Genomic DNA, 23,046 nt, shown 5'->3' with positions numbered 1-23,046 from the left:
AATTTTTTAATTTTTAGATAATTAAAATTTCTTATTTATAATTTTTTAATTTTTAGATAATTAAAATTTCTTATTTTTAATTTTTTAATTTTTAGATAATTAAAATTTCTTATTTTTAATTTTTCTATTTTTGGATAATCAAGATTTCTTATTTATATTTTTTTTATTTTTAGATAATTAAAATTTCTTATTCATAATTTTTTAATTTTTAGATAATTAAAATTTCTTATTTTTAATTTTTTAATTTTTAGATAATTATAATTTCTTATTTTTAATTTTTTAATTTTTAGATAATTAAAATTTCTTATTTTTAATTTTTCTATTTTTGGATAATCAAGATTTCTTATTTCTAATTTTTTAATATTTAGATAATTAAAATTTCTTATTTTTAATTTTTTGATATATAGATAATTAAAATTTCTTATTTTTAATTTTTTAATTTTTAGATATTTAAATTTTTTTTTTATTTTTTTTTTATTTTTAGATAATTAAACTTTCTTATTTATAATTTTTTTATTTTTAGATAATTAAAATTTCTTATTTTTAATTTTTTAATATTTAGATAATCAAAATTTCTTATTTTTAATTCTTTAATATTTAGATAATTAAAATTTCTTATTATTAATTTTTTTATTTTTAGGTAATCAAAATTTCTTATTTTTAATTTTTTAATATTTAGATAATTAAGATTTCTTATTTTTAATTTTTTAATTTTTAGATAACTAAAATTTCTTATTACTAATTTTTTAATTTTGAGATAAATTAAATTTCTTATTAAAATGAATACTTCAAAAAAAAATTTTACTTTGGAAACGAGGTATTTTATGTAGATGTATTATAACCACCGTTCGAGAACTAATTAATAAAAAAATACCACATGCATTTGATGAAAGAGGCTAAAGACCACGAGTGTGTAGTAAGGGGTATTTCCTAAAATTATACTTTTGTGTATTCGTAGATGTGATATTAAAAGGAAATGCCTTAATACTCTAAGAATTAAGGAAAAATGCAACTTGATTTGATGAAAATGCTTTAATAGCACTTGTGGTACGCACTTTTGGTGTTAAGCCAGGATCAAGGATCCAAAATCCGTCATTCTGATTGGACAATCAATTTAGACAATGATTACACGTGATCTTATTACCAAAAAAGGGTCTCTTTAGAACCATCGTCGCATTACGGTTCGAATCTACTTGTTCGCATTTTATAGTATACTAAGAGCAACTGAAGAAGGATACGTCATTACCTATCCGAAACCGGCATTGCTAACTGCTAAAACTATTAAAACAGTTCTAGGATTTATTCAGATTCTCCAACAGTGTCTTACAGGAAGGACAAATCGCTAAAAGAACTTTTGGTCAGAGCCAAAATACCTTCCATTTAAATAAGCAACCAGTTTCTTTTTGAAAACGGCGAATGTAGAAGGTGAAGGCAGTGCCATTTTATCAATAATGTTCATTAATTATTCTCGAACGGTCGTATTTCCTATACAGTTGTAATTGTAATGCAGCATGTTTTAACAATAACAATTAGGCTAACAGGAAGAGGTGAAAATCCATTTTGTTTCCTAAAAAAATAAAATTCCTTTTTTTAGGTATGTAGGCGTCATAGATGTTGTTTATTTTATTTTTCTTTCTATTCAATAAAACATTTTTAAAAATGAAAAAAAAAATTTTAGAAAAAAAAAAATGTTGTCCTATTTTGTTTCCATTCTTTGTGGCGAGTACATTCTGTTAAAGTGCTCCCGAAGGATTGCTGCAGATCTAAAGGAATTGCACAGAACTACTTTGAGATCTAGATGGCTTTCTTAGTAATTAAAAAATTGTTATGCGTGCTTTCAACCTTTCTCTAAATTTAAATATTGATAGACTATAGATAGATAGATAGACAGACAGACAGACAGACAGACAGACAGACAGACAGACAGACAGACAGACAGACAGACAGACAGACAGACAGACAGACAGATAGATAGATAGATAGATAGATAGATAGATAGAATGAATGCACCTTTATTTGAGGACGATAGTTTCATAAGTGTCATACACTTCTTTACATGAAAGTCGTACTTCATAAGAAAGAGATTTACATATAATATGTGATATATTTAAAAATGAATTAAATAATATAAACTATATATATAGCTATTAAAATGCGTATAAATGATAAATATAAAGTGACTAGGTACTATCCGACTGCCAATTAGACAAATTCTTATTAAAAACTAACCTAGAGGATGAAGTTCGGATATGTGAAGGAATAGAATTCCATAATTTAGCTCCTCTGTAAGAGAAACTTTTTTTAAGGAATTCAGTCCTTGGAATAGTTTGAATTTCTAATTTATCTTCGATATTTCTCAATTTAGATTTATAAGCATTTGAATCCTTACTTTTTGAGAAAAGATCTTGTAAATAAGATGGAGTATTGTCATGCAAAATATCATACATCATGAGAGAAAGGCGCTTTTCGCGTCTTATAGCCAAGCGGTCCCAATTCAATTGTTGCAAGATGTCTGCTGACCTTATGTCATAGCCCTGAAAGGTTATGATTCGGGCAGCTCTGTTCTGCAATTTTTGAAGTCGGTCTGCTTGGCCTTTGTTTAAATTACTCCAAACAAGATCACAGTAATCAAATAACGGTTGAATAAGAGCCTTATACATAAGTATTAAGGTATCAAGAGGGACAAAATCTCTGGCTTGTTTTAAACCATTAATGGAAGAGCCAGTTTTCTTACATAAGTTTTCAATATGAACATCCCAAGTTAGGTTTTGATCTAAATACACACCAAGGTGTTTTGAAGAGGTTACCCTCTTTACCTCTTGATCCTTAATCAAGATATGCGAAGAAATTCCCAAATTTGAAAGCTGAAAATTTGATCCAATTAACATATATTCAGATTTTACTACATTCAAACTCAGCTTATTAGCCAATAGCCAGTCACTGACACACAGTAAATCTAAATTCACTTTATCATAGAGTTCAGTAGTTGACTTTGAAGCGTAACTAATTAGGGTGTCATCAGCATAAAGACGAGGCTGACTAATTTCGAGACAATGAGGCAAGTCATTAATATAAATTATAAACAGTAACGGACCTAAAATCGAGCCCTGTGGAACACCGCTCGTTACAGTTACTGGATTTGAGGTATAGGTTTCAATGGTACAGCATTGACTTCTATCAGTTAAGTAAGAACGAAAGAAATCTAATGCTACTCCACCAACCCCATAGTGCTTAAGTTTAGAAATTAGGATGTCATGTGAAACAGTATCAAAGGCTTTCGCTAAATCTAAGGAAACTACAAGGTTAGTTAAGCCACTATCCATGTTAGTATACCAATCATTTGTAGCTTCTAATAAAGCAGTAACAGTAGAATGTAAGGGTCGAAAGCCAGATTGATACTTAGTTAAGAGATTGAATTTATTAAAATAGGCATATAATTGGTCATAAGCTGCCCTCTCACAAATTTTAGATAAAATAGGGAGAATAGATATTGGCCTATAATTATTTGGATCATTACGATCCTTGGCCTTATGTAGAGGGATCACTTTAGCTCTTTTCCAAAGTGAAGGGAAAATTCCCTTAGCAAATGACGTATTTATGATATTAGCTATGATAGGAGCAATTATGGGAGCAGCTTCTTTTAAAAGCCGACAAGATATGTTGTCCAGTCCTGTGGCTTTATCTGTTGGCATATTGCTTAGAAACTTCAGAACTAAGTCACTAGAGATCTCCACAAAATTGAAATTAAATTCAACTGGTCTGAGGAAATCCTGGAAATCAATAATACCTCTCTCCATCTCTGCGACCAGTGTATTGCCAATTCTGGAAAAATGACTATTCATTAAGTCGGCAATTTCTGCTGGGTCATTAAAAGTGCAATTGTTAATTTTTAATTCAGTGATGGAATTACTTGTAGAATTGCTTCTACCAGTAAGGTTATTTATTGTTTTCCACAGTGCTTTAGGATTTCCATAATTGTCTTTAATTCTAGAGTGATAGTAAGAAACTTTAGATTTCTTAATTTCGTTAGTAACCATGTTTCTAAAGCTCTTATACTCACTCCAGGATTGTTGATCACCAGATCTAATTGCTTGTCTCTTTAAATAATTTCTATGAATAATTAGCTGTCTGATATCTCCAGTGAGCCAAGGAGAGTGGTTATTTCTAACCCTACGTGTTCTCAAGGGAGCATGAGCATTAGCAACTCGAAGAAAAACCTCTTCCCATTGCTCTACCATTTCACTAGGATCAGACAAATTGTCAATAAGAGACCAATCTATGGAACTCAGCTGAGTCCTAAACTTATTCGAATCAAAATTCTTAAAGCATCTATATGTAATATACTTATGACACTTAATATTTGAGGGAACCGCAAATTTCCTTATAGCATATATCAGGCTATGATCGCTCATGCCTAAGTGGCAAACACCAGATGCTACCATGCGGTCAGGCATATTTGTAAATATTACGTCAATTAAAGTACTGGAAGTTCGCATTACCCTGGTGGGCTCTTTTATAATTTGAAAAAAGTGATAAACATCACAGATAAATTTGACGATTGATAAATTAGGATCAGATTTACACAAATAATTGCAATTTAAGTCACCAATCAGCATTAATTCCTTAGTTTCCTGGTCATAAGTTTGGATTATACATTCAAACGACTCGAAAAAATTTCTGTTACAATTTGGTGGTCTATAAAAAGCACATATGCCAAAAGGTTTACTATTTGGTTTTAAAATTTCAATGTTAATAATTTCATGCTGCTCATCACAATTAACTATATCATGCCTGATCCTGAATTTATTTCTAGAATGAATATACAAACCGACACCTCCACCAGATCTATTTCTGTCTTTTCTAACAAAGGTATAATTATCAATAGACAAGAAATGATCAGAAATAGAGTTGTCGAGTCTAGTTTCATTCAAGGCAAGTACATCCAGCACTTGATCTTCAAGAAGTAATTTAATTTCATCTAAATGCAGTGGCAAGCTGACAATATTCAAACTTGCAACCTTAAAACCCCTCACTTTGGGTATTAGATTATGATCAAGATTGCTGGAGGTACTATTATGTAAAATTCAATCGGAATAAAGATAATTCATAATGTTCTTAGCTAAAGCTGCATTGCCTTTTTCATTAAGATGAAGGCCGCTTTTGTTGAGTAAAGAGTTATTGATCTTACCATTATCTATAAAGCTCCAGCTGCGGTTACCTGTAAAGGCTTTTAGGATCTTGTTGGCCTCAGTTACTTTGCTTTTTAGACATTCATCGTCCGATCGTGTAACAATCCCAGATATGGTCACTCTTGCTTTAGAATTCTGGGATATATTTTCTGTTAGGTTGACAATACTTTCGGCAACTTGCCTTGGCGAGTGATTTCTCAGGTCGTTAGTGCCAATGTGTACAATTATCTCATCGGGATTTTTGTGAGCAGTTGGAATGACGTAGGACTCCATGTCCTCTACAGTTGCTCCCGGGAAGCATTTCATATGTACCTTCGTATTGCCACGAGACATCTTCCACCACTTGAGCCCCTTTAGAATAGAATCACCAACTATATACACAGACTTAGAGTTCTCTTTTGTCAAGTCCACGGTATCAGGCTGGGAATTAGCAGACTCCTTGGGGACTGTACCATTAACGTTATTAGTCATATTAGTGCTGTTCTGCTTTGGCTTTTGATTCTTTTTCTTTTTCTTCTTTTTATTTTTGTTTACATTTTTGGATTGGTGATCCAGTTCGGACATAGTCGTTGTTGCTTCCTCATGCTGTATGAAATTATTTTCTTCTGTTGCTGCGACAATATTCGAGTCACGAAATTGATTAAACGGCATGGGACCAGGACCAAAACCTGTGGGACCAAAACCTTGTGCCGGAAAAGGAAAACATTGAGGAAAAGGTTCAGGACGTTGTAAAATCCTTAACGCTGTGACTAAACTTGATTTTTCACACTCGAGTTCCTGCACTGTTCTCCTTAAGCCAGTTATGCTTTCTCTTAATTGACCCACTTCTTCAGTAAGGCGAGAATTTTCTTCTTGTAATTTACAATTCAAATCATGAACCTCGTTGTTGTTGTTGTCATCTTCTTTATCTTTCCCGCCATTTTTTGAAAGTAAACGAATATCATCTTTAATCTTGTCTATGTCTTGTACGATTGACTCTAGGTCAGTTTTGAATTGTAAGCACTCACAGGGATTAGCAGACGAATCTATAGAAACATCTATGTTGCCATTTAATGTGTCATACGAGGAATTATCTTCGACATCTTTGGAAGCTTCTCTTTCCGCTTGACCGCCATCATTAGAAGTCGAGTCAGATTCAACTTTATCTTCTGCTTTAAGATAGTCAGAAAAAACCCTGTTGAGTCCTTGACTGCCGGATCCTTGAAGAAGGATTTTTCTTGTAGTCTGATATAGCTTTACAGTACAATCTGCTGCCTTAAAAGACTGCATTTTATGGTGTTTGTCCTCGTTGACTTCGGCTGCCAAAATCGATTCATCATCCAAAAGATCACAAACTAATTTCTTCAAGGAATTAACGTCTTTGGACCACAAAAAGTAGCTAGAATCACTATCGTAGGTTAAATACTTCTTAAAATTCGAATTATCCATAATTTGGAGTGTTATACTAACAGAAACTAGCAAATTTGCAAGAGCTTCGTGTTTTAGATGTGCACTCGTTGAATAGAGAGAGAGAGAGAGGAGAGAGAGTTTTTCATAGATAGATAGATAGATAGATAGATAGATAGATAGATAGATAGATAGATAGATAGATAGATAGATAGATAGATAGATTTAGAAAATGTTTGAAATAATCAACTAATCTACATTAAGTTTAATCTAATATAATGAAATAAAATAAAAAACCTGCTTTCCATGAATGCCGTGCTTTACTATACGTAATAGGTTCCCAATGTTAAATGGGAGCATAAAAAAAAAAAACGATTTATACATATTTGCGATGTACGGTTCTTTGAGCCTATAGATACAAAAAAAAAAATTAGAGCATGCGCACTTGATATATGACCTATACATTAAACCTTGGTGGATTTTGCAATAGACCCCTCATGGAGTTCCATACCTAAGCTACCACATTTTTTTTTAAAAAGCTCTTTTCATATTAAAATGTAAAAATCCTTTGAGGATACCAACACAGTAGTGAAATTTTGTCTAACGAAAAAGCTACCGAAAGGGATGTTGGTTGTGTGAAATATGAAACGTCACAAGGGCGGATCCGGGAGGGGTGCAAAGGGAAAATGAAGCCCCCCCCCACACTTCAGCAGAAAAAAAACGATGTGTTTTTTATATTTTTTTCCGTTGAGTTGACTGAAGAAACTAAATTAGCCCCTCACCCCCCCCCCCCCCCCAACCATATCACGTATTTATTGTTTATTTATTTTAATTTCTTCTTTTTAATTTCAACCTTTTCTTAACTTCTTATATAGAATAATGACAATTTCTTTTGGTTTCAAGGGAAGCTAATAATATTCATGTAACACTGTGGAAACAGCCATTGAATACGGGAATATAATTAAGGAATACAAAACGCACGCACATATCTCTTACGGAGATAGAATAAGCTGGAAGCTTTAGCTGAGCAAGAGAGAAACAAGCTTAAGAACCCGAGGCGTAGCTGAGCGTTTCTCTTGCTTTTCACAGTACAGAGACATAACAATAGGTTTTTGTATAGCTTTTATAAGATATTTGTGTGAGCGTGTCCCTGTCCTTTGATATAAACACGGTAGCCAACTAATCAGCGCGCGTGAAATATTTCATAATGCAATTTGCAGTTGAAAGAGCTACGCAGCAAGCAGTTGATCTAAGGTATTCATAAAAATACAATGAATTTACAACAGAACACAATAGATTTTCTAAATACATTACATCAACTGAGCACTATGTAAAAATATCCCATCTATATTATAAATTGACAAATAAAACATCTTTGGCTATTTCTGATTGTTCAGTGAGCGACTCGGTTAGATTCGAAAGTACATGGGGATTTCTTTTCTTCTTACTTCCTACTTTGGATTTTTTTTATTTTGAAACTTCCATTTTTGGTTTTAATTTCTAGTGTTGACTGAGGAAATATAAAAAGAAAATGAACTCTCTCTAAAACGTCGTTATAAATACTAACCGGCTTGTGAAAAACCATAACTTTGCAGTGCGATTGGAAATAAAGTATGAGGTATTTTTACGTCGAAACTATTGCATTGCTGATTTCATTGGTAACTCTTTCAAAAGGTAATCCTACGCAATTAAGGTTTAAATTGTTTAATTTGGCTAATTTTATTTGTTTCATGCGGATGATATGAATACATGATATTCAATAGGTATTCAATGGTTCACTCGAGAACCTCCAAGTGTGCTCTACGTGTCCAGTGGAGGTACAGCGAGACTTGTGTGGGATTACCTTGTCAGAAATAGAACTGCACTGTTTGATCCATATTCACCAGAGTGGGCTATATATAATACAAGTGGATTTAGAATAGTTATAGGCGTCGAGGATGGTTTCAATGGATGGAAGTTCGTTATTCTCAAAAGCTGCCCCACAAGACTGAGTGGTCGAATCAGTAAAGAGTCCACTGCTACTCTTGTCATCTCTAATGTCACCGAAGCTGATAATGGGATATATGAATGTAGTCTGCTATTAATGGCAGGTTCACCGATGAGAAGTAAAATACAACTTGTCGTAACTAGTAAGTTCATGGTTTCCATACATATTACCACTTGTTGTCAGTGGTAAGAGATATTGAACGGTTTACTCTTAAATATATTAATCCCTAGGATACCAATCAAAAAGCTTAATTGTTATTATAGTTATTATAATTCTGGATCAATATTCTTTTTTTTTTTTAAGCTAAGCCACGCTTCAAGACCGATCCTTTCCTTTCAACTAAGATTGTAAATGAATACCAAGATTTTGTTATCAGCTGCACCGCCATTGGAATCCCAACACCAAACGTCACGTGGGTAAAACTACAAAGTGTTTCCAAGAAGATCATAGGTCAGGGACTTGGTCAGGCATTGCTGTATATACCTAACATTACTAGAACTGAAAGTGGATTATACCGATGTCTTGCCGTTAACAACCCAAACGAACACCCAGAACTCAGAGAAATCACAGTTGTTGTTTGGTGTAAGTTAAAGATATGTTTAAAGTATATAAAAAAAATTGAAACGCGGACCATATGCGGTTTAACATTGCGCGCAATCTTACAGGTCCATATTTTATTTATTTCTGGTTCGGCGTGTTTCGGGGGCGCATAGCAAATGGCAGGATTTTTTTGTTTTGTTAATTTGTTGTCTTTTTCGCTGGTTCCCTTCTAATTGTTGCACTCTTTCAATTTGTTGTCCAGATAAACCCACTATAATTAGTTTAAAAAACTCTACTGATCATGATACCTTATCAACTGAAAAGAGACTCACCTTACATTGCCTGGTTGATGGTCTGCCCACTCCATTGATCAAATGGTATGATCCTAAAGGAATGCAAATTACCAAGGGGGTTAGGAACATTACAGGCGGTAGCATCTTGACACTTCTAACATATAGCAGTGATCAGTATGGAATGTACGAATGTCGAGCACAAAACGAAGTTGGATTTGACCAACATTTCATATTTTTTTCAAGAAAAGGTAAGAGATGTATTTTTAAAATATTCCAGTTTTCTCTCTACAAAAATGTGCTAAAAATAACACCCCCTTCCTCTGTAGCAATATAAACATACTGTTGTGGAAAAAGGTTGGAGAGGGGTAAGAGCAGAGGGGAGTGTAGAGCCAAGACTTTTCCTTTTTCTGTTACGCTTTGAAATTGCTAAAGAGGCCTGTTCACAGGATGTTTTTTTTTTGTTTGTTTATTAATTTTGCGGTTCTCTCAACAAATATCGAATGCGAATGAAGTAAGCGGGAGCGAACTCCTTTCAATTTTTATCTTTTTTTAATATATCAGCTGCTCCAGCATTGTCATCGCTACAAACAATACCAAATAACCTATTGCCTTTATCAACAGGTAATCAATCTGACCTTATATATGGTTATATATGCACCACAATAAAATCCCTTTTCATTAAGTAATCGAGCTATTCAATGTACAACGATTGTTCCTGTCTTCTATAAGATGGTCGTCGTCATGTGATGGTGCAAATCCTCTATTACGAACTCTAAATTATTACATTATACATACATGTATGATGTAATTTGCATGTGAATGTAACTATTATAATTTTTTCTTCTTTGAAGGGTGGGCAATATCAACTACAGTAGAAAGTAAGCGAGAAGAGAAAAGAAAACAGATTACTAAGTATATGCCATTTTTCCAAGGCACGTCAAAGTCTACTGATTTTTGAGCTTGCATCAATAACACAATATTTCATTACTTATTATTTAATCATTTAAAATGCTTAGTATAACGATTTTCATTTGCGACTCTTACTAGAAAGTGAGGAACTAGACAAAGCGGAAAAACCGGACGCATGCGCATTAGAGACTATTTTCATGAGCAATCCAATATGGCGGACGAAAGCGGTAAAAATCTGTCTCTAGGAAAATTGCTCTAAATATGGACAAAAACGCAGCAATGACACTCAAAACGTTTGATCACAACTCGTAATCTGCCACAGTACTTGATCTTGGTAGTTTTTTTTGAAGCTTGTGGTCGACTTGACGCCAAAATAATGAATTCTTCGACTTGATTCAGAAGGACTTCGATCGCATCTCCTAGTGTTCGATGACAAGTGGAGAATCTTCAAATATAAGGACAGATATGGATATATAAGCTTCATACTTCGGCAAAAGAACGATAACTGAATGAACTTAAACATATTAAATAGCATCCGAAAAATTTTGATACCATTTTTCAAACGAGGCATTTGAACTCACGACACGTGGGCCGAACAAGCGTAAGTTTACCTACACTGTTTTGCGAAGCATATATACCCTTGAAAAACTTGTTTTATTGCCATTCAATGTTATTAAATTGCTGTATTTGAGTTTGATGAGTGTGAAATGTTCTTTTATTAATAATAAACATCAATTCTCTTGGATTATTCGTCCTCATTAATCTTGAATACATTTTCTTCTGCTATCTTTTACTGCCACTCCAAGGTCAATGTCGAACGCAAGAGCGGCGCAAGCGCGTCAAATTCCCGCCTTTTTTCAAGCCCTTTAAGAGTTCTTCCGAGTACTTTAAATTTGTTGCTACGAGGAGAAGAAACACCATTCGTAGTTTTTATATTAAGAAGTAATTTAAAATGGCCCATAATAGTTGTATTTTTTCACCTCGTCTTCGAAAGTCCGAAGACCTGTGTAGTGGTTCAGTTCGTCAAGTAGAAGGTCTCGAAGCGCGAAGTTGTGGTTTTTCTGAAGCTATTTCAGTGTGCTTTTACCATTTGAAGCGTAAAAAACAGCAAAACAACAAAACTTGTTGCTATCCTATACATGAAAAGACCTGTAATGGTTCACTTGTCCCCTGCCCCCAACACCTATTCAAAGTGTTTGACGAGATGCTAGTAAACCCAACCAAAAGAGGTACAAACATATGCTCCGGGCATCTGAGTGACGCCGACAAAAATACTCACATCACGTCTATGGATTCGTATTGTCCACAAAATACGAGAAAGGTATGGGGAAAAACACATTTATTTAAGCTATTTTTCTTATTATAATCATGTAAAAAAAAAAAAGCAACATGTCTAGACACTGTCTAGACTGTTTTCTAGACGATGTGTTCCTGACCACTTTTACGTAAGAAAATAGAAAGACAGACATAAACTGAAGGGAAGACAGCTTTTTCTTATTTACAGTAAAACCATTTCTACAAAATATTGTTCTACAGACTTTTAGCCTCAAACAGTTTTTAGTGAACCCGCAATGAACAATATTATATAACTGAACATAATTAATTTGGAAATTGATTAGCAAAATAAAGGAAACAAATCAGACACAGGAGAGATAGAGAAATATAAAGAGATGCAGAAGAGAATATTGGAACTGGAAAAGCACAACCACTCACTTGTAAGGGAAAATGGTCATTTGGCACATCAAGTAGGGGAGTTTCAACGAGAAAACAGCATGCTGAAGCAAAAGCTCTCAGGTAAAAAAAATTAAAATAAAATAAAATAAAACAAACAAAATAAAAACTGAAATTTAAATCCCCCCTCTAATCTTACCTTCAACAAATCAGAGAAGTGCCTATGTTATTTGACAATATTCTCAGTATATTGATTCTACAGGTAAGCTGTTCACCCCCAAAAATCATATAGTTGAGTGATATATCTTGAACTTAGTAATGAAGGTCTATATATAGATATATATATGTACACCCTTATTGAATACTTCCAACTAAGCTTTCAGTTTCAATAAATCAAAAATGTTTGTGACAGCACCAAGCTTTAGGGAGCTGTTCAGAAGATTTCACAAAGAGCTGACTTTACACTATGATGACAATGGCCATCCTCTTTATGACCCACAAGAAATGAAGAAGTTTGTAGAACAATGTGCTCCTGGTCTGTTTGGCCAAATCTATGATAGTATTATCAATGATGAGTATGGTAATCCTACAAAGAAACGAGAAGAGCAGCAATTACAAAGAACAGTTTCCATTTTACACACTCTGTCATTCTTTAGAAATCAGGTAGTGAATATAACTAAGGCGAATTTTCAACCATTTATAACTCACACAAAGTGAAGGTGAAGGTTAACACATGGATACCGACTTAACGAAGGGATCCCAATACTATTACATTTTCAAACTGCCTTATTTCATAATTACATCATGGCTTGTTTGCTTGAGCAAAAATAGAAATGTGGGCTAAACCTTCTTTCATCCAGGATATTTATGGTGTAATATTTACTTAGCTGATCTCATTTTAATGTGACATCATAGTGAAAAGGGCAGTTCACAATGAACAGTGTTATCTTACTGATAAGCCAATATTGAATAAATTTAAATGATTTTTTTCAGAAAAATAACAAACTGCAGCTGGACTGTGGAGTTCACATGGCTACTCATGGAGCTTCACAGCAGGCTTTGATGGCTGGCATGTCTATGGGCTTTGCCCCCCACCCCAAAACAATTTTTAACCACAAAAAAGACTTGGCCTTAATGAGTCACCAATTAACAAAGGAAAGGATAAACCAAGCTGATAAGGTAAACCATCTCTCTTTCATTCACTAAAATAGGAGGGAGGAAATCCAGAGAACCTGGAAAAAACCCTTGTGACAAGGGAGAGAACAAACTCAACTCACATGATCCTGTCAAGCCAGGGCTCGAATCCAGACCACAGTGATGAGAGGCCAGCAGTGAACCACTACATCACCCATGCCATGTTGTTCATGACTTAATTTATATTGTGCATTATAATTTGTGTCATTAATACTCTCATAGAACAAAGAATTCATGTTGTTAATAATTGACGACTTCCACGCAATTCATACTGTGCAAGACCCCAAAATATCAACGACAAGCAAAGCAGTTCATATGGCCACCGAAATTCTTGACATTCAGAATAATGTACCTGCAATCCCTGTGCCTGCTGACATAAATAGATTGCACAAAACAGTACTCGTCGGGCAGAAAGAATGCAGAGGAGGAATAAGTGTTCCAAAAGTACGGGAGCTGTTCCAAGAACAATTAGTTGACTACTACAACCAATATTTTCAAGCAACACTTCCACACCAGTTCCTTGAATTTGACATGCAGAATGCACAACGATGTGTAGAACACCTGAGGTAGATAATTAAAAAAATCAGTTAAAAGATAAAACTTATGATTTCCACAGGTTCACTTTAATTAAACCTTGTTATAATCAGCAGCACACCTTTTTAAAGTTTTATCAAAAACAATATAATTTACTTGGATCGACAATGAAAGTTTATTTAAAAAAATCCTATATCATTACCTATCATTACAAGGTCAGAAATATATATAACAATCATTAATGCTTGACGTTTGCAGATGTTATACAGATCCTGAAAGAAGGGAAATGGATACGCTAAGATCAGTTGTATTAATTGATGAGGATGAAAGACCCCTGAAGAGTCTAAACAACTACAAGGAGGCATTACTCCACACTGTTAGAGAATCACCACAACTTGTGCAATATTTGCAAAATAATATCTTATTTACGACAGGAGATTGGCCAACTTGGTATTTTGAGAAAAAATTACTTGCTCAGGTAAACACAACATGAACAAAGGAAAAAAATGACATAAAAGACACTAGATCACAAGGGCTTGATTATGAATTTTACAAAGATTATTTACATTATTTACCTTCTTCTTGCAGCTCAATCCAATTGGAGATCCATTCCATTTCATTTCTCTTGTACCTTGGCAGGGACCCTTTCACATCTCTTTTAATGCTCAACAAAATGTTGTTAAGATCTACAGATTTTTCTTTGAGCCATTATACAAGGCTATATTTGGCCAAAGGAAAGTATTAGCAAAAAAACCAAAACCCTTTAGGATCAGCACCTTGATTACTGCTTGTTTTGGAGGTTGGCTTCTTGTCAGGGACACTGTATTGCAGCACTTTGGCCAACGATACAAGAGTACTGAATATGCTTTGTTGTTACACTTATTGGACGAAGTTGTTCCTTTGGTCTTCCACTTCTATCCAATTATCTTTCGCAGTGGAAGTTATGAGTCTTACAAAGAAGCACTGGTTCGAGTTGCTGTTTTGTTTATTATTCACCGTCGTCGTCATTATGACAAGGCCACTCTGTGTCAACTGAGTGACATGATCCATCATGAAAATCTGGCATCAATCCATAATGTCAAAAGGTCGATGAATGTGCTCTCTGAGAAAAAAGTGGAAATATTTCATTCATTATTAAGAAGGTACTGTAATGAAATAAGTGTAATCACATATTAAATGCAATAATTACTACAGACTGTTAACTATTTATATATATTTTAAAAACTCATTAATAATTCATGAAGGAAACACAATAGAAATCATGACCATGAAGGAGGTTTTATATCTGATATAGATTCGTCTTCATTTGCATAAACTTTAACTTGGATTTTCTCTATCAAACTTGGTTCATTTCGGCTGCGCCTCGTGCTTTATACCTGATAAAACACTCCTGCTTGTTTATTAAACAGTACATATATTTCCAATCGAAAGTAAATTAACATAATTTATGAAATTTGTAATTGACAGTGAAATACAGCCCTGGTATACACCTGAGCAGATACGAACAACAGCTCATATCCTGAACACTCTGCGGTTCAACAATGATTTCCAAGAATGGTTTGTGCCACAATATAAAAGGGGACAAGGTATTATAATTAGACTCAACATATTATTTGGATATTATTTAGCTTCAGCATATCCCATAAATAATTCCTAATTTAGGTATTTTTATTTCTTAGAGGGCGAGTGGGTTAAATCAGTTATTTGTACTGTCATTTTTTTGTACATAAAGTTCATTCATTCACACAAGGGCACAAGGACTATTCAGTTATCTGTGGCCTTGCTGCAGAGCACATCATTGACCTGTTTGGGGATATTTGGAACAGTGGAGATGGTACAGTAAAACTACCCAAAGGGAGAAAAAAATTTCAGGTAAGACGAGTTTGTGTTTTAAGTATTTAAATTACAAACACAAACAATTACGTACACTGTAATTAATTGTTTGATTTTACATGAATTTTAAATGCCATATTACCTACCTTCCTTTGATGCCACTGTGGACCAAAGAAGTCTGCCACTTGGATATGCTTGGGGAGAAGAAGAACCCGACCCACAAGAAGCATGTGATTTAGCAGAATGCGAAACCGAAGACGACAACACACTAACCCTGACTTGTGGACATTCCTTCCACGTCCTCTGCATGCCTGCTCGCGCTCCTCGCAACTGCCCTATATGCCATCCTCGTCTGCTACTCAAAGTCCAGACTCTGTCTAGCACTTTTAATACTGGATTACTAAAGGTCGAAGATGATGATGATGCCGAAAGCGACGACGAAGAAGATGACGATGATAACGACGATAACGACGACGACGCGAACCCTCCAAGAGAGAATGCTTATTACTCAACTCAGCAGTTTCGTGAATCACTTGATCGACGTTTTTGTCAGAGAATTTCAGAAGAGTGATCATCATTTGGTAGGTAGTAGCGAATAACTCAGATATTTCGAAATAATTGCCAAGGATAAATCTGCAGGTTACGACTGAACAAGCAAAACAGTGTAGGTAAACTTACGCTTGTTCGGCCCACGTGTCGTGAGTTCAAATGCCTCGTTTGAAAAATGGTATCAAAATTTTTCGGATGCTATTTGATATGTTTAAGTTCATTCAGTTATCGTTCTTTTGCCGAAGTATGAAGCTTATATATCCATATCTGTCCTTATATTTGAAGATTCTCCACTTGTCATCGAACACTAGGAGATGCGATCGAAGTCCTTCTGAATCAAGTCGAAGAATTCATTATTTTGGCGTCAAGTCGACCACAAGCTTCAAAAAAAACTACCAAGATCAAGTACTGTGGCAGATTACGAGTTGTGATCAAAAGTTTTGAGTGTCATTGCTGCGTTTTTGTCCATTTTTAGAGCAATTTTCCTAGAGACAGATTTTTACCGCTTTCGTCCGCCATATTCTTGGCTTTCACGTGACGTCACTGACCTATTTCGACCTATCCAAATATGGGCGTCCGCCATCTTTGTGCCCCTCCGAGTGTGAAATGTTATGATAATAGTAGGCCATTTTTATAGTGTTTAGAGTTTTAGCTCGCTTCAGAGACAAATGACGTCTCAAAACTTTGGAAAATGGCTGTGCCAGTGCTCTCGAAATATGGATCAGGTCTTGAAAGTCATGTAAAGGAACGTTATTTGAAGAAGATCGAGGCAGTAGGCGTTGATCCAGTCACCATACCAAGTGAGCAGTTTGATCCTGAATGTTTGCCTCCAATAGAGCAGTCAGATTTGTTTAGTTACTTGGTTTTGCAGACGAGCTATTATACGAACGATCAGTTTAAAAATTACAAGAGTTTGGAAGCATATAATCAAGTGGTGTCTGGATTTGTGGCTTCAGTAAGAGGACGAATTATCTCAAGCAAGCATGTGGTCGTGGCGAAAGTTCGCCATTCCCAACGCATGAATGACCCTCTGGCCGATATTTGGATCATTGCCGGCAAGGATGGCACGATTTTTTCTGCTCATTGTTTGGGTTGTAAAGCAGGCCTAGCAGAATCTTGTTCGCATGTTGCCAGCGTCTTATTTTACATCGAATGTTGGACAAGAATCAACGGGAAATTAGCCTGTACCCAAGTTAAGTGCACGTGGCTTCTTCCCACGTATGTCAACCAAGTATCTTACGCAAGGGCCAAGGACATAGATTTCTCTTCTGCGAAAAAACTCAAAGAGATTCTAGACAGTAACATTGATAAATTGAATGATGAAAATTTAGGACAGTCTCGTAAAAATCAAGCTGGACCTGGACGAGACCCGAACCCTTCAGCCCAAGTTTCAGCAGCGGAAAAGGAGGAATTTTACACAAAACTCTACAACTGCCAAACAAAAGCTGCTTTGTTAAGTTTAATCGACCCCTTCGCTGACCATTTCATTTCCAAAAGTCGGAATGTTCCAGTTTTATGTGATCTTTACGAGCCTTGTAATTTAGATCTAGATTATCTAGAACTGTTGCGAAAGTGCTTAGATGTCAAGCTGAACATTTCAGACGAGGAGATAAAAGCGGTTGAGCAAGACACAAGAGATCAAGCTAAGGGCCCAGGTTTTTTTAGACATCGTGCTGGCAGAATTGGAGCCTCTGTATGTGGTGCTGCCTACAACACCAACCTAGCTCAGCCCTCCCAGTCACTGATCCAATCTATCTGCTACCCCCACTTGTACAAGCTGGATAACAAGGCCATTCGACATGGCATCAAGTACGAACAGTATGCCATTAATGCATATGAAAGCTTAATGAAAACAAAGCATATTAACTTTGAACTTAAGAGATATGGTTTGTTCATCAACAGGGAATTTCCTTTCATCCATGCAACCCCAGACTTTTTAGTTTCTTGCAATTGCTGCGGATTGGGATGTGGAGAGGTGAAATGTCCCATTTCCATCCCCAACTGTGACTTTAAGCAGTATGTTCTACAAAAAAACTCTTGTCTTGAGGTGGTAAATGGCCTAATGAAGCTAAAGAAGAGCCACAATTATTACTTACAGGTTCAACAACAGTTGTTTACTCTGCCAGAAAGAAAATATGCTGACTTTGTTGTTTGTGCTGTGGATTCAGATGGAAATGCACACATTGTGTGTGAGAGAATTTACCCAGACCCCCACCACTTCAAAACTGTCGTGAAAAAGCTTAAAGCATTTTGGAGGATTGGCATACTCCCTGAGATCTTGGGACGGTGGTACACAAGAAAGTGCAATGTTATCATTAAAGTTCCAGGTGATCAAGCAGTCTGCTTTTGTAGAGGACAGTGCAGTGATGAGATGGTCTCCTGCAGTAATGCTGACTGTCCTTATGGCCAATTTCACATAGAATGTTTGGCTGTAGGTGGGAAGTCCATACCTAAAAGATGGTATTGTCCTCACTGCAGCAGGCTGCCACAGTTTAAGAGAGGAATTGGGGCTTCAAAAGCCAAGCCGAAACCATCTACTGTCAACCAAGCTGCAATGCAATGCAATGCTATCTGTGTTTGTAATGCAAAGGCACTCATAAGTGATAAACTGGTCGAGTGCCACAATGCCAACTGTACAAATGGTCATTTTTTTCATCTTAGCTGTTTGGGATTGAAAAGAATGCCAAAGAATCACCAGTCAACGTGGGTGTGTGGTGCCTGTAAAGCTAAAGAAAACAAATCATCCACACCTACCACTTCTACTTCTTCAAAGACAACCTCTGCCAAGCCAAGCAATTCACCATCACCAGAAACTTCAGAATCACAAACAGATGATTGTAATAGTGACAGTGAAGATGATATTGAAATCACACAGGTTACAACCGGTGTTGTTGACAAGTATAGTGCCCTTGCAACACTAAACAATGCTGATTATGACCTCATCAGTGATCCTGCTGGATGGCTTAATGGTGATATAATTCAAGCTACCCAAGTATTATTGCAGAATGTAAACCAGTCAATTGAGGGATTTCAGCGCCCAACCCTAGGAAGAGTAAGGAACTTTGATGTAGTTTCGGGAGAATTTATTCAGATTTTGCATACAGGGACTGATCACTGGGTATGTATTAGCAGTATAGGATGCTTACCTGGTGTTGTAAATCTTTATGATAGTCTCTACCATCATGCAATTAGCCAGGAAATAGAGGAGCAAGCAAATGACTTAATCGGTGGAAGACTAGTTAATTTAGAATTTGTACCAGTTCAGCAACAAAGTAATGGTAGCGACTGCGGAGTTTTTTCAGTTGCTTTTGCTACGTGTTTGGCTTTTGGTACTAACCCCAGTCATGTAACTTTTGATGTTGCTAAAATGCGTCCCCATTTATTAGCTTCCCTTAAAGGTGGACAAATAAGCATGTTTCCAACTTTTTAATTCATTCTTTAGCAAAGAAAATTATTAGTGATAAGTAATAGTCAGTAATATGACATAAATATTATAATAAATAATTTTTAATAAATAACCAAAAGCAAAAAGCTGATAATCAAAATAAATACTTCATTTAAGCGATTTAAATCAGACATCTTTTCATTGGAACTCAGTGAATAAAATGTAAAAATGTTTGTGTCTGAACTGTCCAGCATTATCAGCTTCTTACTTTAGGCTCAGTCAAAACAGATTAATTCTGCTTTGAGAAATACACCAACATATTAAAATCTTTTCTTTCGAGATTCAATCTACATCTCTTATTATGAAATCTAGTGACAATATTAAAATAAGCAGGAACCCATGTTCAGGGAAATGGTGTATCAGGGAAGAAACAGTAACATGACAATGAGTCATACATAGAGCAATATTTCTAGCAATAAAATTAATTAATAAACATTTCAGTTGCTATTGAATATTATTAGACCTCTGTTTACCTTTGGCATAATATTTTTCAATTTCTCTCTGGCTAAAAAATTGTTAGTTGAATCAAAATCAGTATTCATGTGTTAGCCACAGTTATCTTCTTAGCACATAATCTCAGATGAAAAATTAGGCCATAGGTAAAGAGTTATTTTCACTTTCTTTTTCCTTCATGCCCTTTTTCATATCAAAATTTAATTTTTAAGATTGTTTGTCCCCTCCATATTTGGACTTGTTGAAGAACGTGAATAAAATTGTTGCTTTATTTCTAGTGAAATAGTAATTGTGATGTTTTTGTGTTTTGTGCCTGTCGCAATGTAATAATGATTTCTCCTGGTATAATGTTATTATAGAAAAAACTTTAAACATTGTTACCACCCCTGCTTTTTATGAAAAATGTACTACTCAAATGGCACTATGGAAGGACAAAAATTAACAAGTGCAGAGCAAACCCTTAAAATGCGGTCAACGATTGGTATCTGGAATTCAGGTGACCCATTCTGGTTGCTGCTTACAAAGTTTGTGGGCAGTGTTCCTTCCAGAATAGTGTATTTTCGCTGCAGTAGACCAATCACTCTTTCAACGTGTATCCTAACACTGGCTATCCCCCTTGAATGTTCAACGTCAATGGGATCTAACTGGGCTTTCCCTTTGGTAAATGCTGGAATTACCAGTTTTCCATGCTTTAAACCAACACTTTCTGTGATGGTAAATCCCCGATCAGCCATGACTGTATCCCCTGGGGTCAACTTATCTAAGAATCCACAATTCTCAGTTAAATATTTATCTGAGGTGCGGCCACCCCAAGCTTCAGAAACAAAGCAAATTGTACCTTGGGGAGTGATACCAATAAGGATCTTTATGGTGTTGTGGTGCTTATAAGATGAGAACGTTTGAGCTCTGGCCATAAGATTTGTTGGTTTTTCAATAAAAACTTCAAAGCAATCGATTATGACAGTTACTTTGCGCCTAAATGTATATTGAAAGCACATTGGCATAGTTTTCCACAACTGTTCCCTTTCAGGCCAATGGATAAAGCAGGACAACCTAGAATCCATTGCCAATATCCAAGAGGTAAATATTCTTGATACACTTGACAGGGACACCACGAAACGATACGCTAGGTCTTGAAAGGGAACGTTTAGTCTCAGCTTCATCAGTACCAGCACAAATTCTTGAAATCTATTAAGAACTGTAGATTTCCGTTGAACATGTGGCGCGACATGCTCAAACACCACCATCAGGACTTCATAGGAAGGTAGTCCTGTGTAAAATCGAACTTTATCAGCTGTATCGAAGAATTCTCTGTCCGGAGCTTGATATGCAGATTTTAAAAACATGTATTCAAATTCATCTGTCTGTGTGTCAGCGTTCTGTGAACCTTCACAATAAGTTAAGTCTAAGTCCATCTGTGTTGACTCGTCCTTGAAAGTCACTACGGGTGTCTGGGTGCTCTTGTCGAGTATTTCTTCACGCTCATCATTCGCACTGCTGCAAGAAGGCTCAATATTAAAACATGAATTACTCTGTGTTTCGGTAGAAAACTCTATATCTTGGACAGCATTCCCAGTTTGATTCAAGTCCTTCTTTTTCCTCTCGACTCCAAGTTGCTGATGTTCTATGATTCGCTTCCTGCGCTCTCTTGCCCTTTCAGCTCGTTCTGTCTTAGCTTTCGCTGCTTCCTTCAGATCTTCTTCCTGACTTTCCTTTTTGCCAAGGTTAATAGTTGGAACCCAATCAATATTATATCTGTCCCAGACTTTTGCAGGCTTTCCAGAGACAAAGTGAAGACCACAAACACGTTCGGTTTCAAGAACCCTCTTCGCGTCAGTATCGCCTCGACTGATGGCCGAAATCCAAAGCCTTCTCCGCTCTCGTGTCAACTCTTCGTGCTCTTCGCCTTGATTCGATATCACTTTAGGTATTGAAGAAAAGGAAACTTTTTTCTTACCGCTCTTTGAACCGCAACCAACTACGATACAATGCACCATGTTCAGTGAAAAGTTCACACATATCTCTCTGTCGCGTCTGTTTGTTTACTATCGAGGGGCACAAAGATGGCGGATAGCAACCGTTGTCAAGACCGGTGTCACGTGGGTGAAAGCCAAGAATTGGATTGCTCATGAAAATAGTCTATAATGCGCATGCGTCCGGTTTTTCCGCTCTGTCGAGGAACTAGCCTTTTTATGGCATTATTGAGGGTAGTGAATTCTAAGATGAATCGATAAAGCTTTATTTTATTTTATTTTTTATTTTTTCATTTTACAGAAAGAAATTTTGCAATTTTCAACTTGTCAATAACGTGTGCTTTAGTAGTAGTAATTGTCGTCCTCATAACATATGTTTACATCAAATTTAGAAGAAATTATTTTAAAGGTATGTACTTTGAATGTCTGTTTTTATTCTTTCTTGTCTTTTGTTTTTATCTTTGCTTGGTTTACGTTGTATTCCTTATATCTTAATTTTGTCACTTCGCTTAGCGCGTTTGTTTTACTTTTATTTATTTATTTATTTTTTGTTTATTTCTTGCTTTGTTTTCTCTTTATCCGTGTTTTCACGTTATTTGTCATGTGTCAATGGAAAGCGTTTACGTTTTACTAGTGGATTCATAATTAACGTGGCTAAATGTATTAGTTTCAGATAATAGCAGAGAAGAGATTACGAGGTGATGTAACTATGACTACGAGTAAATCCAATTGCTCTATATTGCCAGCTAATACAGAATAAAGTAAAGCTATATCCACTGATACAGATTGTCCAAGAAGAACGAGAAGTAATAAAGGCACGGTCACACGGTGCAACATTGCGCACAACATTGCAGGCAATGTTCTTTAAGTAACATAGTTTTCTACTTCAGCAAATTTGCATACAACAAATTGCGTCGTGTTTGATGGCTCGCAACATTAATTGCTTGCAACATCGCGCCCAATGTTGCACCGTGTGTCCGTAGTTTAATACCACGATTTTACTTGATATTCTTTGAAATTCTAAAATATTATTGTGTGCTTTTTCTCTTACAGATTTGCCAGTCCTGTTTTGGATCGAATATCTCATGAG

At 35.6% G+C, this 23,046-nt stretch overlaps 5 protein-coding genes and 1 long non-coding RNA gene across 8 annotated transcripts in view; 3 read left to right on the top strand and 3 right to left on the bottom strand.

The window, feature by feature from the left end:
- LOC148913511 (limbic system-associated membrane protein-like) overlaps positions 1–23,046 on the top strand; it is a 73,244-nt gene that overhangs the window by 49,816 nt on the left and 382 nt on the right. The gene's annotated exons all lie outside the window — the stretch shown is intronic.
- LOC148913512 (uncharacterized) overlaps positions 1–23,046 on the bottom strand; it is a 25,127-nt gene extending 2,081 nt beyond the window's left edge. Inside the window, exons 1-2 of the long non-coding RNA XR_016119951.1 lie at positions 23,008–23,046; positions 9,435–9,487 (exon numbers count right to left, since the gene is read on the bottom strand). This is a non-coding gene — a long non-coding RNA (uncharacterized LOC148913512). The remainder of the gene's footprint in view (positions 1–9,434; positions 9,488–23,007) is intronic.
- Positions 7,849–11,049, top strand: LOC148913516 (limbic system-associated membrane protein-like). 2 transcript variants are annotated; one of them, XM_089031019.1, is made up of 6 exons: positions 7,849–8,249; positions 8,339–8,704; positions 8,866–9,144; positions 9,365–9,643; positions 9,957–10,016; positions 10,247–11,049. In XM_089031019.1, exons 1-6 carry the CDS (start codon positions 8,189–8,191, stop codon positions 10,351–10,353), a joined length of 1,152 nt encoding a protein of 383 aa, XP_088887145.1. In that variant the 5' UTR covers positions 7,849–8,188; the 3' UTR covers positions 10,354–11,049. The 2 variants fall into 2 exon arrangements, with proteins under 2 accessions (XP_088887145.1, XP_088887151.1); XM_089031025.1 differs by lacking the exon at positions 9,957–10,016 and having other exon boundaries at positions 7,852–8,249.
- LOC148913515 (uncharacterized) lies at positions 11,627–15,820 on the bottom strand. 2 transcript variants are annotated; one of them, XR_016119949.1, is made up of 4 exons: positions 15,683–15,820; positions 14,279–14,805; positions 13,253–13,730; positions 11,627–12,561 (listed from the first exon to the last, which is right to left on the bottom strand). XR_016119949.1 is itself a non-coding variant. In XM_089031106.1 (4 exons), exons 2-4 carry the CDS (start codon positions 14,316–14,318, stop codon positions 12,541–12,543), a joined length of 270 nt encoding a protein of 89 aa, XP_088887232.1. In that variant the 5' UTR covers positions 14,319–14,805; positions 15,683–15,820; the 3' UTR covers positions 11,627–12,540. The 2 variants fall into 2 exon arrangements, 1 of the variants encoding a protein (XP_088887232.1); XM_089031106.1 differs by having other exon boundaries at positions 13,522–13,730.
- On the top strand, positions 16,610–20,260 carry LOC148913514 (uncharacterized). Its single transcript, XM_089030986.1, has one exon. It carries the CDS (start codon positions 16,777–16,779, stop codon positions 19,513–19,515), a length of 2,739 nt encoding a protein of 912 aa, XP_088887112.1. The 5' UTR covers positions 16,610–16,776; the 3' UTR covers positions 19,516–20,260.
- On the bottom strand, positions 19,497–22,098 carry LOC148913513 (uncharacterized). Its single transcript, XM_089030991.1, has one exon. It carries the CDS (start codon positions 21,978–21,980, stop codon positions 20,391–20,393), a length of 1,590 nt encoding a protein of 529 aa, XP_088887117.1. The 5' UTR covers positions 21,981–22,098; the 3' UTR covers positions 19,497–20,390.

Source organism: Actinia tenebrosa, unplaced genomic scaffold, assembly GCF_029948245.1.
Source record: "Actinia tenebrosa isolate PJP-AT-01 unplaced genomic scaffold, QUT_ActTen_1.0 PGA_scaffold0__85_contigs__length_37466705, whole genome shotgun sequence".
NCBI classification, from domain to species: domain Eukaryota; kingdom Metazoa; phylum Cnidaria; class Anthozoa; order Actiniaria; family Actiniidae; genus Actinia; species Actinia tenebrosa.
The sequence above is the reverse complement of the archived record's forward strand: the minus strand, read 5'-3'. Positions and strand labels throughout refer to the sequence as shown.

Bases quoted from the DNA above. Each gene is read 5' to 3' on its own strand.
- LOC148913513 (XM_089030991.1), bottom strand. From the start codon at position 21,980: ATGGTGCATTGTATCGTAGTTGGTTGCGGTTCAAAGAGCGGTAAGAAA.
- LOC148913514 (XM_089030986.1), top strand. From the start codon at position 16,777: ATGGCTGTGCCAGTGCTCTCGAAATATGGATCAGGTCTTGAAAGTCAT.
- LOC148913516 (XM_089031019.1), top strand. From the start codon at position 8,189: ATGAGGTATTTTTACGTCGAAACTATTGCATTGCTGATTTCATTGGTA. The intron at 8,705-8,865 runs GTAAGTTCATGG...TTTTTTTTTAAG, and splicing joins AATACAACTTGTCGTAACTA to CTAAGCCACGCTTCAAGACC. The intron at 9,145-9,364 runs GTAAGTTAAAGA...TTTGTTGTCCAG, and splicing joins AATCACAGTTGTTGTTTGGT to ATAAACCCACTATAATTAGT.
- LOC148913515 (XM_089031106.1), bottom strand. From the start codon at position 14,318: ATGGAATGGATCTCCAATTGGATTGAGCTGCAAGAAGAAG. The intron at 13,731-14,278 runs GTAAATAATGTA...TATCTACCTCAG, and splicing joins GATTGAGCTGCAAGAAGAAG to GTGTTCTACACATCGTTGTG. The intron at 12,562-13,521 runs GTACATTATTCT...GTTTCTTTGTAG, and splicing joins AGCAGGCACAGGGATTGCAG to GATTACCATACTCATCATTG.